This window comes from Chlorocebus sabaeus, chromosome 6 (genome assembly GCF_047675955.1).
Source record: "Chlorocebus sabaeus isolate Y175 chromosome 6, mChlSab1.0.hap1, whole genome shotgun sequence".
Taxonomy (NCBI): domain Eukaryota; kingdom Metazoa; phylum Chordata; class Mammalia; order Primates; family Cercopithecidae; genus Chlorocebus; species Chlorocebus sabaeus.
In genome coordinates this window covers 5,197,582-5,216,936 of record NC_132909.1, presented here as the reverse complement: position 1 = coordinate 5,216,936, position 19,355 = coordinate 5,197,582, and the positions used below count along the sequence as shown (strand labels likewise).

Here is a 19,355-nt window from a genome sequence, read left to right as displayed (position 1 = left end):
AGATTGTGCCACTGCACTCCAACAGGGGTGACAAAGCGAGACTCCGTTAAAAAAAAAAAAAATTCCGTATGGCATGCTGGTATATGCCTGAAGTTCTGGATACTCAAGAGGCCGAGGCTGCCGGGCACAGTGACTCATGCTTGTAATCCCAACACTTTGGGAGGCCGAGGCAAGTGGATCACCTTAGGTCAGGAGTTCGAGACCAGCCTGGTCAACATGGCAAAACTCTGTCTCTGCTAAAAATATAAACAATTGGCTGGGCATGGTAGTGGGCACCTGTAATCTCAGCAACTTGGGAAGCTGAGGAGAAGAATTGCTTGAATTCAGGAGGTGGAGGTTGCGGTGAGCTGAGATTGCACCATTGCACTCCAGCCTGGGCATTAAGATCAAAACTCCGTCTCATCAAAAAAAAAAAAAAAAAAAAAAGACTGAGGCATGAGGATTGTCTTAGCCCAAGAGTTCAAGGTTACAGTGAGCTATGATTGTACCACTGCACTACAGCCTTAGAGCCACTGAGATGTCTTAAAAAATAAAAAAATAAATTGGGGCAGCCTAGCTTCAAACTACCTATGACCAAAATACTCACATTATGCAATCCTATGTTAGCCATCAAAGGATTATTTCTCCACCATGACCTCACAGCACAAACCAATTGGCCAAAAACATGGCTATCTCAGTTGAAGAAAAATAAGTTATACACATTTAAAGCATACTCATTATGTACAGATACATGTTAAAGTACAACATAATATATTATAATGGCTCACAGGAAACATAATTAAGAAGCAGGAATTCTGAACTGCAAAACCATAACAGCACTAGGAAAATGAATATTCAATAAAACTATGTCAGAAAAAAATGTCTTGAAATACCTATTATATAACTATATCCACACAGAGCAGGCATTTTGCAACATTAGTAAGTGGTACATGACAGTTATATTTCTTTGCTTTTTTTTTTGTTTTTTTTTTAGACGAAGTCTTGCTCTGTTCCCCAGGCTGGAGTGTAGTGGCACGATCTCGGCTCACTGCAACCCCCGCCTCCAGGGTTCAAGCGACTCTCCTGCCTCAGCCTCCCGAATAGCTGGGACTGCAGGCGTGTGCCATTACACCTGGATAATTTTTGTATTTTTAGTAGAGACGGGATTTCACCATGTTGGTCAGGCTAGTCTTGAACTCCTGACCTCACTATCTGCCTGCCTCGGCCTCCCAAAGTGCTGGGATTACAGGCATGAGCCTCCGCGCCTGGCCTGACAGTTATATTTCATAATACATGCTGAAAACCATAATGTGTTAATTTTATTAAAATCAACTAACAAGATATTCTAGCAGCCCATGATAAAATGAATTGAGAGGAGTAACTGCATATATAAAATGTTCTTGTTTAAGGCCATGTGTGGAAACTTAAAAAAAAAAAAAAATTATTGGCCAGGCGCGGTAGCTCACGCCTGTAATCCCAACACTTTGGGAGGCTGCAGCAGGTGGATCACCTGAGGTCGGGAGTTCAAGACCAGCCTAACCAACGTGGAGAAACCCCATCTCTACTAAAAATACAAAATTAACCAGGCATGGTGGCACACGCCTGTAATCCCAGCTACTTGGGAGGCTGAAGCAGGAGAATCTCTTGAATCCAGGAGGCAAAGGTTGTGGTGAGCTGACATCCCACCATTGCACTCTAGCCTGGGCAACAAGAGTGAAACTTTGTCTCAAAAAAAAAAAAAAAAATTATTGTCTGTGGAATAATAAACAATTTTCTCTTAAGAAAAAGAAAGATTTTTATTTCAGAACCAGCACAGATAACAAGAACTGGAATATGATTTTTTAAAAAAAATTCTATATTGACAAATTATAGTTATATACATTTACAGGAAACAAACTGATATTCTGTAATAGGTATACAATGTGGACTGATGGAAACAAGCTTATTACCATAAGTCATCTCAAAAACCTATCATTTACTCCTAATGTTTTCACTCAGTGACCAACATCTCCCTATTCCCTCCAGTCCTCAACCTGTGGTAACCCACGCTCTACTCTTTGCTGCTATTAGTTTTATTGGTTTAGATTCCAAATATAAGTGAGGACATGTAGTACATGTACTTCTGTGCTAAAGCCTGGAAAAACAGAATATGCACCCCTTGTAAGACTAAGAATCAATGAGAGAATGATTTTGTTAGGTGTCTTTACAGTTATGCTGAGAACAATCTCAGAAGATAGAACCCACTCGCTTATCACACACCCCCATGAAGAATGGCAAAAGCAGAATGGAAGAAATGGCTGAGGGAACCCGACAGGCAGAGATGGCTGGAGACTCTTCCATGAGGTTCGGGGCAGCAGATGCCAAGGAGCAGCAGCCAATGTCAGGTCTTCCACACACAGGAAATGGGGTGGAACATAAATAAGTCTAAATGTTAGGACTAAGCACTATGGAGGCATCACCTCTGACCCACATGGACTAAGAACTGAGCACCATATGGAATTCAATACAGAGGGAGAGACCAAGAAAGAAAGCAGTCTCTTCAAAAGGAACCACAGAGTTCAGATGACTGGGTGTTGTCCATCATGATAAACACTTTGCCTCTGTCTCTGAGGCAACTTATTTCCCCCAAAGAACTGTCTCATTTGCAGAGTTTCCCACACTTTTTAAATTTATTTTGAGACGGAGTTCCATTCTGCCACCCAGGCTGTAGTGCAGTAGCATGATCTTGACTCACCGCAACCTCCGCCTCCCGGGTTCAAGCAATTCTCTTGCCTCAGCCTCCTGAGTAGCTGGGACTACAGGCATGCGCCACCACACCCAGCTAATTTTTTTGTATTTTTAGTAGAGACGGGGTTTCACAATGTTGGTCAGGCTGGTCTCGAACTCCTGACCTCAAGTGATCTGCCCGCCTTGGCCTCCCAAAGTGTTGAGATTACAGGCATAAGCAACTGTGCCCAGCCTCCCACACTCTAAGGAGTGGCCTTCTCTCTGCCCATCTGAGCTCTTACCTGTGATCACACCTTTGACACATTCCCGCATTCTTGGTTTTCTTGCTATTTTCACACAGTTCTTCACAGTCCAGGGCTCTTTCCCTTCCTCCAACATGGAGATAATATTCATATCAAAATGACACAGTCCTGTTTATAAAAAGAAAAGATCACAATGTGCTGGGGCTTTTCCAGAATCCCAGCCCTATGTTTACATGACAGGGCATTACAGGTGGATCTAAGAAAACTTCAAAAATTCATCCACTGGGCCGGGCGCGGTGGCTCACGCCTGTAATCCCAGCACTTTGGGAGGCCGAGACGGGTGCATCACGAGGTCAGGAGATCGAGACCATCCTGGTTACCACGGTGAAACCCCGTCTCTACTAAAAATACAAAAAATTAGCCGGGCGTGGTGGCGGGCGCCTGTAGTCCCAGCTACTCGGGAGGCTGAGGCAGGAGAATGGCGTGAACCCGGGAGGCAGAGCTTGCAGTGAGCTGAGATCGTACCACTGCACTCCAGCCTGGGTGACAGAGCAAGACTCTGCCACAAAAAAAAAAAAAAAATCATCCACTGAATGCCTCCTTCTGAATATCCAGGAAACACGGTAACATGCAGATAGAAGACTCTATTCCACTAACGACTTAATCCAAAGCAGAGAGGTAGAAAACAGCAAATCTGACATTTCAAAAGTCTAACACAATGTATCATGCACACAGAAGCTCGGAAACCTCAAATGATGAAGCACAAAGGAGGCAGAACATCTGAAAAAGGGGAAGATTAAAGTCCAGGTTTCCCATGATGAAGCTTTCCATTTCAGAGTCAACAGGACTTAAATCTCAGTCAAGCAATGCAGGGGTTCTCCAGGGACTCATAAGGGAAAATGCAGCAATAGACAAGAACAGATCTTGACTTCTAGAAGAAAGTCATCCTCACCCAGAGAAACAAGGTTCCAGTAGTTCTCCAACATCACGTCCCTGTATAGAGTCCTCTGAGCAGGGTCCAGGCATTTCCACTCCTCCTGAGAAAATTCTATGGCCACATCCCTAAATGTCAACCGTACCTAAAATGAAAAACACATTTCACCAAGTGGCTAAGAGGAGAGTTCAAAACTTCACATAAAAGGAGAAGAGGAGAAAACTGTGAGAATAGGTTAAATTGAAGTGGGTGAGCTGACAGATCCAGACTGTGACAATGTGACATACAGATATGATCTTCATCCCCCTCTCCTGACATAAGAGCTCTCTTGAAATCTGTGGAGTGATAAGTATCTTTTTGTACATTAATGGGATAATTGGTGGCTGGAGCGCGCTAGGTAGCTTCAGGATGGAGGGCGGTCACTGGAACTAAGGCTCGGAGGGTGGTCACTGGAAAGACTGAGGCTCGGTTACACTAAGCCTCTGTCCTCTCGGGAGGGCGCAGGGAATGAAGGTTCAGTTGATCACCAATGCTAATGATGGTAGCAATGCCTCCATAATGGGGCCTCCATGAAAACTCAAAAAAGACAGAATACATGAGAGAATACATCCCAGCTCCTCACTCCTCTCCCAAACCTCAGCTAATAGATCACTTCCATCTAGATGTTCATCTGTGTGCTTTGTAGTATCTTCTCTTATAAATGGGTAAATATAAGTAAAGTGTGTCCCTGTGTTCTGTGAGCCACTCACGCAAACTAATCAATTCCAAGGAGGGGGTCACCGGAATTCACAATTCACAGTCGGTCATTGACAAGCATAGGCCACAACTTGTGTTTGCGACTGGCATGAAAGTGTGTGCGCTGTTGTGGGACTGAACCCTCAGCCTATGGGAGCTGACCCTATATCCAGACAGACAGTGTCAGAATGGAATTGAATATGAGAACACCCATTTGGGGTCTGTTGCAGAACTGTTCATTTGATGTGTAGAGGAAAACCCAATACCTCCAAGATCACAGAAGTATTCATATTATGGAAGCAAAGTAGGAGAAACTGAGTCTGTTTTTGCCATATTTCCCTACACATTAAGGACTTTTGAGCAAGTTATGTCTCCCTAATTCTGTTTGATTATTCTTTTACCTAAGAGGTTGTGATATCCTCTATATTAGTATCAATTTCTCAGTTTTATGGGCAATAAGTATACAAATAAAAAACTGAAAACAAGGTTATCTCTATGGAAGTGTTAGATATTATGTTCGACATACTGAGTGATATTCAATATCTACATGAACTAAAGCACAACTGATACCTTAAGAAATGATAATGCGGCCGGGCGTGGTGGCTCACGCCTGTAATCTAGCACTTTGAAAGGCCGAGGCGGGTGGATCGCTTGAGGTCAGGAGTTCAAGACCAGCCTGGCCAACATGGTGAAACCCCGTCTCTACTAAAAATACAAAAATTAGCCAGGCATGGTGGCAGGTGCCTGTAATCCAAGCTATTCAGGAGGCTAAGGCAGGAGAATCACTTAAACCCAGGAGGTGGAAGTTGCAGTGAGCCGAGATCACGCCACTGCACTCACTCCAGCCTGGGCGAAAGAATGAGACTCCATCTCAAAAAAAAAAAAAAAAGAAAGAAAGAAAACTGTACTGAAGTGATGCTGTCTATAAGACAGAGGAGTAGGAAGTCCCAACCACTACCCATGGAGACACAGATTTCATAACACTACATGGACTAAATTGCCTTTGTGTGAAATCTGGCAACCACATCAGAGGTTAGAACTCTTTTGAAACACCTACTCACCTGAGGCCCTGCCCTGGCACGATGCAGTATCCCTGTGAGAAAACCACACTTCCATTTTCTCCTGGGGAGAGAAAGTACGGGAATATCCGTCTAACATTCGGACTTCTTTTTTTCTCTTTTTTCCTGTAATACCACACAAGGCTCATAACGTTCTGACTTTTCAGGGCACTGCTAAGGGACAAGTTTCTGTCTTGCCTGAATATAAACACTGAAGTAACAGGACCCCAGGTAAGGAAGCTACTGAGAACAAAGCCATCCATCCTAAACCAGAGCTTGTAGTAACGTAGGCAGACACTAGGTGGCGGTGCAGCCCCCAGTTTACTAGAATACCAGCGAAGCAAAGCTGCTGAGGAACAGCCGGCAGACAACAGAGGCTTTCCTGCATACAAACCGGCACAACTGCTTTAGTTAAGCTACAAGCAAAAAGTCCCTAGAAAAGGCTTGAGGGATCTCCAGAGCCTCTAGTCAGGATGACTGTAGCATGTCTTCCCTGAAGGAAGCCAGAATCAAAAACTACAAGTGGCTGATTAGTGCAAAGCTGAGGTCCCAACAGGAGGTAACAAGGTATCAAAAGAGGCTGGGTGCGGTGGCTCACGCCTATAATCCCAGCACTTTGGGAGGCCGAGGCGGGTGGATCATGAGGTCAGGAGTTCGAGACCAGCCTGGCCAACATTGTGAAATCCCATCTCTACTTAAAATATAAAAATTAGCAGGGCATGGTGGCAGATGCCTGCAATCCCAGCTACTCAGGAGGCCGAGGCAGAAAATCGCTTGAACCTGGGAGGCGGAGGTTGCAGTGAGCTGAGATCGCACCACTGCACTCCAGCCTGGGCGACAGAGTGAGACTCCATCTCAAAAAAAAGAAAAGATATCAAAAGAAGAAAAAGAAACATGGACCGAACACAGCAACACGTTAAATCACCACAAAGTAATATTAAAGAAGCATATATATATACACACACACACACATTATCAAAGAAATAACAGTAAGACTCCTAAAGTTGCTCAATGTATTAAGGCAGTACTCATAAACAACTTCAGAAAATCAGAAAAACAATAAATATGAGATTATCAACAAAGAGATAAAAACTAAGAAGAAGAAACAGAAATTCTAGACTGAAAAACATAACTGAATTAAAAAACACACTAGAGCCAGGCATGGTGGCTCATGCCTGTAATCCCAGCGCTTTGGAAGGCTGAGCCGAGAGGGCTGCTTGAGCCTGTGAGTTCAAAACCAACCTGGCAACATAGTAAGACCCTATCTCTACAAAATAAATAAATAAATAAAAATGAGCTGGGCATGGTGGCATCCATCTTTAGTCCCAGCTACTTGAGAGGCTGAGGTGGGAGGACTGCTCGAGCGCAAGAGTTCAAGGTTGCAGTGAACTATGATTGTGCCGCTACACTCCAGCCTGGGTGACAACAAAACTCTGTCACACACACACACACACACACACACACACACAAAGTAGACTTGACCAGGCAGAAGAAATCAATAGTGAAGTGAAAAAAGGAGAAAATGAGGCTAGGCACAGTGGTTAATGTCCCTTCTCCCAGAACCTTGGGATGCTGAGGGAGGAGGGTCGCTTGAGGCCAGGAGTTCAAGACCAGTCTGGGCAACATAGGGAGACTGTCGTTTCTACAAAAAATAGGCCAGGCGCGGTGGCTCATGCCTGTAATCCCAGCACTTTGGGAGGCTGAGGCAGGTGGATCACCTGAGGTCAGGAGTTCAAGACCAGCCTGGCCAACATGATGAAACCTCGTCTCTACAAAAACACAAAAACTTAGCTGGGCATGGTGGCAGGCGCCTGTAATCCCAGCTAATCGGGAGGCTGAGGCAGGAGAATCACTTGGACCCAGGAGATGGAGGTTGCAATGAGCTGAGATCGCACCATTGCACTCCAGCCTGGGCAACAAGAGTTGCCATATCGGGGAAAAAAAAAAAATACACAAAATTAGCTGGGTGTAGTGGCAGGAGCCTGTAGTCCCAGCTACTCAGGAGGCTGAGGTAGGAGGATCATTTGAGCCTAGGAGGTTGAAGGTGCAGTAAGCTATGATCACACCACTGTACTCCAGCCTGGGCTACAAAGTGAGACCCTGTCTCTAAAAAAATAAAAAATAAAAGGAGAAAATGAAATAGAAGAATGATGAAGGCCGGGCGCGGTGGCTCAAGCCTGTAATCCCAGCACTTTGGGAGGCCGAGACGGGCGGATCACAAGGTCAGGAGATCGAGACCATCCTGGCTAATCTGGTGAAACCCCGTCTCTACTAAAAAATACAAAAAACTAGCCGGGCGAAGTGGCGGGCGCCTGTAGTCCCAGCTACTCGGGAGGCTGAGGCAGGAGAATGGCGTAAACCCGGGAGGTGGAGCTTGCAGTGAGCTGAGATGTGGCCACTGCACTCCAGCCTGGGCGGCAGAGCGAGACTCCATCTCAAAAAAAAAAAAAAAAAAAAAAAAAGAATGATGAAGATAGTCAGGCATGGTGATGCGTGCCTGTAATCCCAGCTACTCAGGAGGCTGAGGCAGAAGAATCAGTTGAACTCGGGAGGCAGAGGTTGCAGTAAGCCAAGATCACACCACTGCACTCCAGCCTGGGCAACAAGAGCGAAACTCCGTCTCAAAAAAAAAAAAGAAAAAAGGCCTGCCTTGGCCTCCCAAAGTGCTGGGATTACAGGTGTGGGCCACCGCACCCGGCCCAATCAGCAGCACTCTTAAATGCCAGTAACGTTCAAGCTGAGAAACACATCATCAAGAATGCAATCCTATTAAAAATAGCCACACACCCCCAAAAATGCCTAGAAATACGTCTAACCAAGGTGGTGAACTATCTCTATGAACTACAAAATACCAGTGAAAGAAATCAGAGACAACACAAACAAATGGAAAAGCATTTCATGCTCATGGGTTGAAAGAATCAATATCATTGATATGTCCAAACTGCCCAAAGCAATCTATAGATTCAACAGTATTTCCTATTAAATGATCAACATAACTTTTCACAGAATTAGAAAAACCTTCTAAAATGTATATGAAAGCAAAAAAAGAGCTCAAAGAGCCAAGACAGTCCTAAGCAAAAGGAATAAAGCTGGAAGCGTCACACTACCTGACTTCAAACTATATTGCAAGGCTACAGTAAACAAAATAGCATGGTACTGGTACAGAAACAGACACATATACCAATGGAATAGAACAGAGACCCCTAAAATAAAGGCCCACACCTCCAACCAATTGATCTTCAGTAAAATCAACAAAAATAAACAATGAGGAAAGGATACCCTATTCAATAAGTGGTGCTGGGAAAACTGGCTAAACATCTGCAGAAGAATGAAACTGGACCCCTATCTCTCACCATATAAAAAAATTAACTTGAGATGGATTAAATAATATAAGACCTCCAACCATAAAAATTCTAGAAGACTTTGGCCTAAGCAAGGAATTCATGAAGACCTCAATAGTAAATGCAGCAAAATGAAAAACAGACAAGTGGAACTTAATTAAAGAGCTTGTTACAGAAAAACAAACTATCAACAAAATAAACAATCTACAGAATGGGAGAAAATACTTGCAAACTACGCATCTGACAAATGACTAATATCCAGAATCTATAAGAAACATAAGCAAATCAACAAGAAGAAAACAAATTATCCTACTAAAAAGTGAGAAAATAACATAAACAGACACTTCTCAAAAGAAGTCGTACTATTGGCCAACAAGCATATGAAAAAATGCTCAACACCCTGATCATCAGAGAATGCAAATCAAAACCATAATGAGACACCATTTCATACCAGGCATAATAGCTATTATTAAAAAGTCAAAAAATAACAAATATTGACAAGGCTTCAGAGAAAAGGAAACACTTATACACTCATACACTTACGGGAATGCAAATTTGTTCAGACCATGTGGAAAGCAGTTCGGAGATTGCTCAAAGACTGAAAACAGAATTACAATTCAACCCAGCAATCCCATTACTGGATATGTACCCAAAGGAAAATAGATTGTTCTCTCAAAAAGACACCTGTATTCATATGTTTATTGCAGCACCATTTACAATAGCAAAGACATGGAATCAACCTAGGTGACCATCAACAGTGGATCAGATAAAGAAAATATAGTAGACATATACCCTATGGAATATTATACAGCCATAAAAAAACAAAATCGTGTCCTTTGCAACAACATGGATGCAACTGGAGGCCATTATCCCTAGCGAATTAATGCACAAATAGAAAAATACCGCACATTCTCACGATGGAAGCTAAACACTGGGTGCACAAGAACACAAAGATGAGAACAACAGACACTGAGGACTCCAAAAAGGAACAGGAAGGAAGAGGGGAAGGGCTGAAAAACTATCTATCGGGTACTATGTTCACTACTTGGGTGATGGGATCTTCGGAAGACTAAACCTCAACATCACAAAATATGCCCACGTAAGAAATCTCATGTGTACCCCCTGAATCTAAATGGTATAAAATGAATCAAATAAAGTACGTACCAATATACACACATTCAAATTCATAAGACACATTCTGTGGAAAAATCAAATTGTTTTTCCTACTATAATCTCAGAAAATGCTTCTAAAATCAGATGTGCCAGGTACAGTGGCTCACGCCTATAATCCCAGCACTTTAGGAGGCCAAGGCAGGAGTACTGTGTGAGCTCAGGAAACCAGCCTGGGAAATGGAATGAAACCTCATCTCTACAAAAAAATCAAGCTGGGCATGGTGGTGCATGCCTAGAGTCTCAGTTACTCCAGAGGCTAAGGTGGGAGGATCCCTCGAGCCCCAGAGATCGAGGCTGCAGTGAGCTGTGATCCCACCACTGAACTCCAGCCTGGACAACAGAGTGAGACTCTGTCTCAAAACAATAAACAAACAAACAAATAAATATATAAACAGATGTATAGTTTTACCCCATACCAGCAAGCAATCAATTGTACAGCAGGCACTGCCTGGGTGTCCTCCAACCCCAGTTCAGTTTCAACACCATCGACCTGGAGACAGTGTCAAATCCCACAGGTTGAGGGTTCAGTACCACTTTGGGTGCCAATAGCAAGCCCCAGGTTGTTTTTCCTGTGCTTTTGACAAGACTATTAATCAGGGTTCCTGTAATTCCCTCATTGGGTTCAATTAATTTGCTAGACCTCACAGACCTCAGGGAGACACTTGATGTACATTTACCCATTTATTACAAAGGATATTACAACAAATGTATATGAAGAGATGCAGACAGTGAGGTATGGGAAAAGGGGCTGGGCCTTCCATGCCCTCCCTGGGCATGCTACGCTCAGGAATCTCCGCATGCTCACCTATCCTGCAGCTCTCTCTGAACCGTGTGCTTTTGGGTTTTCATAGAAATTTCATGAAAGAGGCATGATTAAACCATTGGCCACTGGTGATCCACCTTCATCGCCTCTCCCTCTCCTGGCAGCTGAGGAGTGGAGTTTAAAGCCCCAATCTTCTCATCTTGCCGTGGATATTCTGGTGACCTGCGCCCTATCCTGAAGCCTGTTGGAGGCTGCCAGCTATCGGTCAATACATCAGCACGCAAAAGGCAACACTTTGGAAACTCTACAGATTTTAGGAGCTGTATATGCCAGGAACTGGGTCAAAGACAAAGGCCATGTGAACAACCCACCAGTAGATAAAGATAAAGCACACCATTTCATTTCGTAAGGCCTTCCAAAACAAGATAAACCAAACAAATAATTGAGAAAGGGGTAAGAAAAGAAAGATTACTTTTACCATAGAATAATGTGTAATTGAAAGGAAGACAACAGTGCGTATATAAAGAATTAAACCAAGCCGGACACGATGGCTCATGCCCGTAATCCCAGCACTTTAGGAGGCACCGTCAGGAGGATGGCTTGGGCCCAGGAGTTCAAGACCAGCCTGGGCAACACAGTGAGAACCTGTCTCTACAAAAAACAACAACATAAAAAATTAGCTGGGTGTGGCAGCACACAACTGTAGTTCCAGCTACTCAGGAGACTGAGGTAGGACAACTGCTTGGGCCAAGGAGGTCAAGGCTACAGTGAGTCACGACTGTACTGTAACCGAGTACCCTCATTTTTCCAAGAAAAAGGGGGTGAGTTATTATTTTTTTCTCTTATTTTCTCTTTTCTCCATTTTCCCCCGTTCCCTACTTCCTGCTTAGCCCTTTAGAAATACACTTATAACCTTTTACCTCCCCTTCACCAGACACTCTCTACAGGGCAAGTTCATTTAACTATGTGCTTGGAGCTCCAGAGGGGAATCTCACCTGCCAAGAGGTTGCCTCGAGACATCAACCAATCTACAACCCACAGTCCTGCTACAACACTCTCTCCCACCCGGAGAGTTTCAGCCACTTTTACAACCTAGTTCTGCCCACGAAGGCACCAGTGGTTGCCAGCTCAACCCCTCGGTACCTAAGGCACAGAAGCAAGTTAGGGGGACCCCCACCTGCTTGCTTCCTCTCCTGCGTGCCATTCATGCCAAGCTCCCCTTTTTAAAGCGCCTCCTTTCTGCTCCAAAAGCAACGCAGTACCTTAAGGCAGGAAGCCTGTACTTCTTCCCCAAAGCTAGCTTTGGAATTAAAAAGACACCATCTTTCTACTAGACCTTGCTCTTGTTAACGGAACTCTGCCAGCAGCGAGCAACTGAACCTGCATGTCAGTGACAGAGCCGCTGTGCTCCAGCCTCGCTCCAGCAACAGAGTGAGACCCCGTCTCAAAAACTGTAATAAAAGTTAAAAAGAAAATAAACTGCAGAATACAAAATAGCTCCTGAATTCCAGGAACAGAAAATGGAGCAAAGTATAAAAATTCATTTCATATATACACATCTACAAAGTAATGCAACCCACTCAGACTCACAAGGAATAAGAAAATGAAAATGCAATGGGGTGCATTATCTCCAGATTTTCATAACATAAAATGAACACAGTGGCAAGTTTGCTTAATGAGGGGGAAATCTAACGTGGTACTGGTGCGAGAGGCCGCCTCTGCACCTGGGATAGGGATAGAATCTTGCCAGATCTAGCAACACGGGCAATGCACCATCCTAGAAGAGATCACTCTTCCAATTGCCAAGCCCGGAGGAACCCTCCATGATCTGTAGTGAAGTCGGCACGGTCACAGGCAGCCAGGGTGGCACCTTTTTTCTTCTCTTTGAGACAAGGTCTGGTTCTGTCACTCAGGCTGAAGTGCAGTGGTGCTATCATGGCTCACTGTAGCCTCAATCTCTGGGGCTCAAATGATCCTCCCACCCTGGCCTCCACAAGTGCTGGGATTACAGGTGTGAGCCACCATGCAGCACCCTGTGTGGTATTCTTCATAAAAGTGAGAAAGTTAAAAGATCCACCTGTCTTCATTCCCAGAATGCTCCGACAAGGATGTAGAAAAGTGAGCTCCTGCTTCCTAACACGAAAACATGTCAATGTTCAAAACTTGCAGGTTAACATATCACAACCAAACATTCACTGAGGAATTTGTTGAAATCTCATAATGATGTCAAAATACATTTCTACAGGACTTGCACTGACCCTTCCCACACAACTGAGAACCGTGGCTTCCCACTGAGATGTGAGGGAGGGTAGAAGGCTGGACAGGAAAAGGGATGCTTTACCTCTTGGTGCATAAATGTATTGTTTCACTATAAAACAAATATATACATGAGGCCATGTTTAAAATAAAAGAAACGAAATGTTGACTCATAACCGGTAAAACAAAAATACAGTTCCAGTCTCTCTAACGGCAAGGTTGTTCTGCTCATACACCATTCTCACCTGCAATACCCGACGGACAAAGCTTCTTGTAAGAGCATCACAGTCTCCATGGGATAGAGTTTCTGAGACTAGTTTAATGAATCTCGTGTTGTTACACATTTATGTTGATGTCATACATTAAACTGGAAGATGGAATGAAAGAAGCATCTATCTCCAATGTCAGCATCTAAATTTTCCATTCCGTTCCCAGTCTTCACGAGTTTGGAGTCGGAAACACAATGACTACTTGTTCGGCTTCAAATGCACTAAAGATGAGGCAGGAAAGCTTTCCTCTTAGTGTTCTTACTCTACGCCAGTGAGCAGGTGCTTGTGCACAGTAATACCTGACTTCATGGGCAGCTTCTGTTATCATGGTTTACACAGAGAGCTGACGGTGCATCCAGATGTGACCCCTCAACAATCCCTGCTGCCCAACAGCCCTGACACCACGGGACCCTCACCCTGTCTCCATCCACGTCTGGGTGTGAGCCCTTCCCAGGACCATGCCCAGTGCCGCCTCTTCCCAAGTCCATGTCACTGGGTCCCGATGAGACGGAATCTAAGCGAGATGAGAGGGACTGAGGGAAGGCATGGGTGAGTGTGAGCAAACCTGTCAGGCAGGACGCTTCAGACTCAGAAGATTCGCAATGGCAATACCAGGCATTTCAGGAAGAAATAAAAGAACAATTCACCAGGAATATCACTTTACCTGAGTAAGGGCCATTCCTGACTCCTTTTCTTTCCTCTTCCTCTTCTTCCAGACTTCTTCCTTGGGTAACATAAAAGAGTCTTTAGAAGTCAATACTGAATCTCCAAAATATGCTGCTTAGGGCTGAGAATCTATACATCCCCTTCATGTGCCACAGTCACACGCACAGAAGATCTCACCCTATGGAAAGATGGTCCTCTGCGCCCCACTGCACTGGGGGAATACAGGGACGAGAAACTCCTACAGGAAGAAGTGACTTTCCGACCCCTTTCTTCAGAACCTGCTCTCCTCCTGGAGAAGCCCACACATGCTGCAGCAGCGGGGAGCTGGGCTGGACTGAGCTTCCCTTTAGGGCACAGACCCAGCCCTGAGCAAACCCCATGCAGAACACAGCCCCTTCACCTCTCTGTGGATCCCAGGCTGAGCTCAGCCTTCAGAAACAAAAGACAGGATGGGTACTATGCTGGCTATAGAACAGAGTCAACTTTAAATATTACTCGGCTGGGCTCTAAAACACTGAAATGAAAATATGTCAAGGGGGTACAAGAGATGTTTCTGCAAAACGCCTGGGCACTCTAACGTGAAGCCAGGGTTGAGCTGCACTGCGGGGGCGAGCCCAGCACAGCCCCACCTTCTGCCTCTGCTCTTCTGTTGGGGACTTGTTCTCACCAGGATCCAGACTGGATATTGAAGGAGCAAAAAGAATCACACCGAACAGGCAACATGGACCAGAGGTGGGGGTGAAGGTGGGGCTGCCATGTCAAATGGGAGGCTGCGGGACATCACAAAGGTTTCCACGGAGAAAGTGATGTCAGAAGAAAGACCTCAGGAAGAAAGGCTGCTTGTCACTTGCAGCTGAGAGGCCAGAGAGTTCTAGGCAGAGGGCCAGCCCACATGGAAGCCTTAAGGCAGGCACAACCTTGGCTCCAGGAAAAGGAAAGGGGCCTGTGTGGCTGGAGCAGAGGGGGCGGGGCGGACACAGGAAGGAGATGAAGTCTGAGAGGTCCTGAGGGAGCAGATCACACAGGGAGAGGTCTTCACACATTCTTTCTCCCATACGTCAAAAGAATTTATGAAACCATGTATTTCCTCACCTGTTTTAAGTAAATGCATAATTTTTTCCTTATTTTACAAAGTAACACACTTACAACGTAGTATCTTCCATATTTTACACATGACCAGAAGTTCAGCTGAGCCCCAGGAAGTACAGGGTTGCCCTCAGCTGAGATGTGCAGGACTGCAGGGGGTGGACATGTTTGGAGGAGTTTGGGAAGTCACTTTTTTTTTTTTTTTTTTTGAGACGGAGTCTGGCTCTGTTGCCCAGGCTGGAGTGCAGTGGCCGGATCTCAGCTCACTGCAAGCTCCGCCTCCCAGGTTTATGCCATTCTCCTGTCTCAGCCTCCAGAGTAGCTGGGACTACAGGCGCCCGCCACCTCGCCCGGCTAGGTTTTTGTATTTTTTAGTAGAGACGGGTTTTCACCGTGTTAGCCAGGATAGTCTCGATCTCCTGACCTTGTGATGCACCCGTCTCGGCCTCCCAAAGTGCTGGGACTACAGGCTTGAGCCACCGCGCCCGGCTGTCACTTTTATTTAATTAATTAATTTATTTATTTATTAATTTTTGAGATGGAGTTTCACTGTTGTTGCCCAGGCTGGAGTGCACTGGCATAATCTTGGCTCACTGCAGCCTCTGCCTCCCGGGTTCAAGCGATTTTCCTGCCTCAGCCTCCTGAGTAGCTGGGATGACAGGCGCCCTCCACCACGCCTGGCTAATTTTTTGTATTTTTAGTAGAGACAGGGTTTGGCCATGTTGGCCAGGCTGGTCTCAAACTCCTGGCCTCAGGTGATCTGCCTGCCTCGGCCTCCCAAAGTGCTTGGGATTACAGGTGTGAGCCAGCGCACCCAGCCAGGAAGTCACTTTTAGACATATGAAGATGGAGATGCCTGTTGGGATATTCCTGCAGAGAGTTTTGGAGACAACTGGACACAGGATTTTAGACCTCAGAGAGGGGTTTGCAGGGGACATGGAGCCGTGTATTAATAGGTGGGACATAAAGCCATGAGATGAGACAGTAAGGAAAGGCAGTGGGTGTGGAAGGAGACAAGAACAGGTGTAAGGACTGAGCCATGAGCACTCACACATTCAGAGAACAGGAAGTTCTGGAGACACCAGAAGAGAAGAGGAAAGCAGAAAGTGATCAGAGTGGCAAGAAGATTGAATAGATATGTAAAGGTTAACGGGGTGTCATAAAAGCCAAGACAACAGAAGAGGAAGTGATTGGCTGTGCTACATGCTACCGATAGGAAGAAAAAGATGAGGACAAGACATGAATGATGGCTTTTAGGAATGGGGAGGTCACTGATGACTGAAAAAGGAAGAATCAGTGGAATGCTGGATGTGAAAGCTAGATTCAAGCAATAATTCAAAGGTTGAAGCAAGAATTGAAGACAAAGTGGCCGCACATGGCTCACGCTTGTAATCCCAGTACTATGGGAGGTTGAGGTAGAAAGACTACTTGAGCCCAGGAGTTTGAGACCAGCCTGGCCAACACAGCAAGATCCTGTCTCTATATTTTTATTAAAAAAAAAAAAAAAAGAATTGAAGACAAAGTAAAACTAGTTTTTAGTATATTATGCTCTTAAATAGAGCATAAAAAGGTACTTATTACAGAGGGAAATGTAGTTGAGAGTATTTTTTGTCTTAAAGATGGAAAAGTAGAAGAAAAAAAGGCTTTATTACACATTGGAGATCTGTTCAGAGAGGAAAAAAATTGTTCATACTACTCTGACACTCAACACAACGTTTCACCTCTAGTCACCAAAATGTGTGTCATTTTCCCCACAATGGCAGGTTCTCCAGCAGACTCCCAGATAGGGAGTCCCAGGTAGGGAGTCCTGCCGTTTTCCTCAATTCTGACACTGTCTACAAAACAGAATCAGACACCACAGCTTGAGAGCTCAGTCGCACAAGGCTGCCCTCACTTCATATGCTGTACGCTCTGACTGACCTGATCGATGTGCTTCCCTAACACTTTCCTTGGGTTTGAATAACTAGCCAGCACAGCTTTTCCATCTGGCTGTTCATCTGTGTCCTTTGCAACATACTTTATAACAAATGAGTAAACCAAGTGTTTTCCTGAGTTCAGTGAGTGACTGTGGCAGATTACTACAACCTGAGGAGGGGGGTCAAGTGAATCCCCAATTTACAGTTGGTCGCCCAGAAATTCAGGTCCCAACCTGTGACTTGTGACTGGCATTTGAAGTGGGGGCAGCCCTGTGGAACTGACCAACCAGTAAACAGCATCTGATCCTAATTCTAGTTGGACAGTGTCAGAATTGAGTTGAACTATAAGGTCACCCAGTAACTGTAGGATGGAAAATGCATTGCCGGTGGGAAGAAGTTCCTCCACATTTTGGTGATGAGTTTTCCGTGTTGCGTGTTCACTATTATATTGACTGTACGCTATTATATTGACTATAGTCAGCATCATATAATACTAAATATTATGTAATCAGTATTACATTAACTCATGTTCTCACCTCTACCCAACCCCATCCCAGGGAAAGGGAGGAAAAGGGTGGCCCACAAATGAATGAGTCAAGTCACTGCCCTCTGGCTGAAAAGGTTGTAAGTGGAAGCTAACCTCTGATGCCATAATTATAAAATGCATAGCCTTATAGACAAGAGTTTTGCAAATCTCATCTTTATCTGTGTATTTTAAGCATATTTAAAACCTGTTCGATTATAAAGACAGAAATCAACATGTCACAACTAAGTTACCCATATTCAATCAACTCACCACTCACCTGAGCCAAGGTCCCCTCCTTCTTCCTTCCTGTGTGTTTCCCTCTCATTCCGTACATATCTCATCCTCACCTCTCTCTCTGGCTTTTTTTCTCTGTTTCCTCCCAGGTTTCTGCTCCTCATTTTGAGCCCCCCTCCTCTCCTGCTCTTTCTCCCCTTCCCTCCTTTCCTTCTCTTCCGCCTGTTCTGCTCCATTCCTACACCTTCTTCCACCTCTTATTCCTCTCTGCCCAATCTTTTCAATGTCCCAGTCCCAATCTCCACATATCTCTGCCTCTTTCTTCCCTCATGTGTGCTCCCCGTCTGCTCCCCCTATTAAATCCCCTCTTCCCTGTTACACCCCTTGTCCCCATTCTCTGGCACCCCCAGATCCCAAGCCTCCCCATGCTGTGGTTCTCCCTATGCTCTCCTTGTCACCAGCTGTCCCATGTTGCTGTCCCAGCACCACACTGCTGTCTGCCCTGGCTCCAAATCCCTCCTCCTCTCCCCCACTCTGTCTGAGGAGCCTCCCCGTTTCTGCCCCTCTCCCTATCTTGCTGTCTTCATCTCTCTGGAGACGCAGCTTTTCTCTACATTTCTCCAGTTGCTCCCTGCCCCACACTTTCTCAGCTTTGTCTTTCACTCTGTGTCTGTCTGCAAATTCCCCACCCATCCTCTGCGTTGCCATCTGTTCATGGTTCTCACCCATCCTTTCCACTCCTTCTCAGTTTCTCTATTTCCTCTCTCTTTCTCTCTCTTTCTCCTGTCTTTCTCCTGATCCCGTCTCTCTCCTGATCCCCTTTGGCCACATATTTACAGGGAAGGGGATGGAATAAGATGCCCACCTACTGAAAGCACACGTTCTAGTGGAGTAGAATCTGGGACAAAAGAACACTGGAGGTGAACAGACAGGCCCGAGTCACCTCCTTCAACGCTGGGTCAGAGGAAGCCATGCTTATGAGGGGGAGGCCTGTGGGGCGGAGGGCAAGGCTCAATGAGAGCAAGATGGGCAGGTGTCTCAGAGGAGGGGTGGATCTGTGGAATCCCAGGACCAGGGCGAGGACTCTTGCACTGGAGCTGCGGTGCTGCGGTGCAGACACAATGAAGGGTGAGGCTTAGGGGATCCAAAGGGTGAATGCACCTCACGGGTGAGGACTTTACAAGGCACAGGGTGGGAAGTGAGTAAAGAGTTTTAAGCAGGAAATGGCGTGAAAGGTGTCTACACGGCCTGAAGGCAGAAATACTGCAAGCAGGACCAGCCTGTGTGGTTCAATGGGAAGTGACCCCTGACCTCTCATGGACATCTCTGAATTTACTTGGGGATAAGAGAGCCATGAGGGGATATTAAGGTCTATAGGACCCAGAGTGATGGCTCACGTCTGTAATCCCAGCACTTTGTGGGCTGTAATTCCAGTCGAAGCAGGAGGATC

General features: G+C 45.3%; 1 protein-coding gene across 5 annotated transcripts in view; it reads right to left on the bottom strand.

The window, feature by feature from the left end:
- Positions 1-19,355, bottom strand: part of ZNF160 (zinc finger protein 160) — a 38,915-nt gene that overhangs the window by 5,563 nt on the left and 13,997 nt on the right. For 3 of the 5 annotated variants that reach the window (XM_073016013.1, XM_037991436.2, XM_007997901.3), the window contains 3 exons: positions 14,142-14,197; positions 3,901-4,027; positions 2,988-3,116 (listed from right to left, as the gene is read on the bottom strand). In XM_073016013.1, coding sequence (XP_072872114.1) covers positions 2,988-3,116; positions 3,901-4,027; positions 14,142-14,156 — 271 coding nt within the window. In that variant the 5' untranslated portion in view covers positions 14,157-14,197. Of the gene's footprint in view, positions 1-2,987; positions 3,117-3,900; positions 4,028-14,141; positions 14,202-19,355 lie in introns of all 5 variants that reach the window. The other 2 variants (XM_007997906.3, XM_007997907.3) reach the window with 1 other exon arrangement.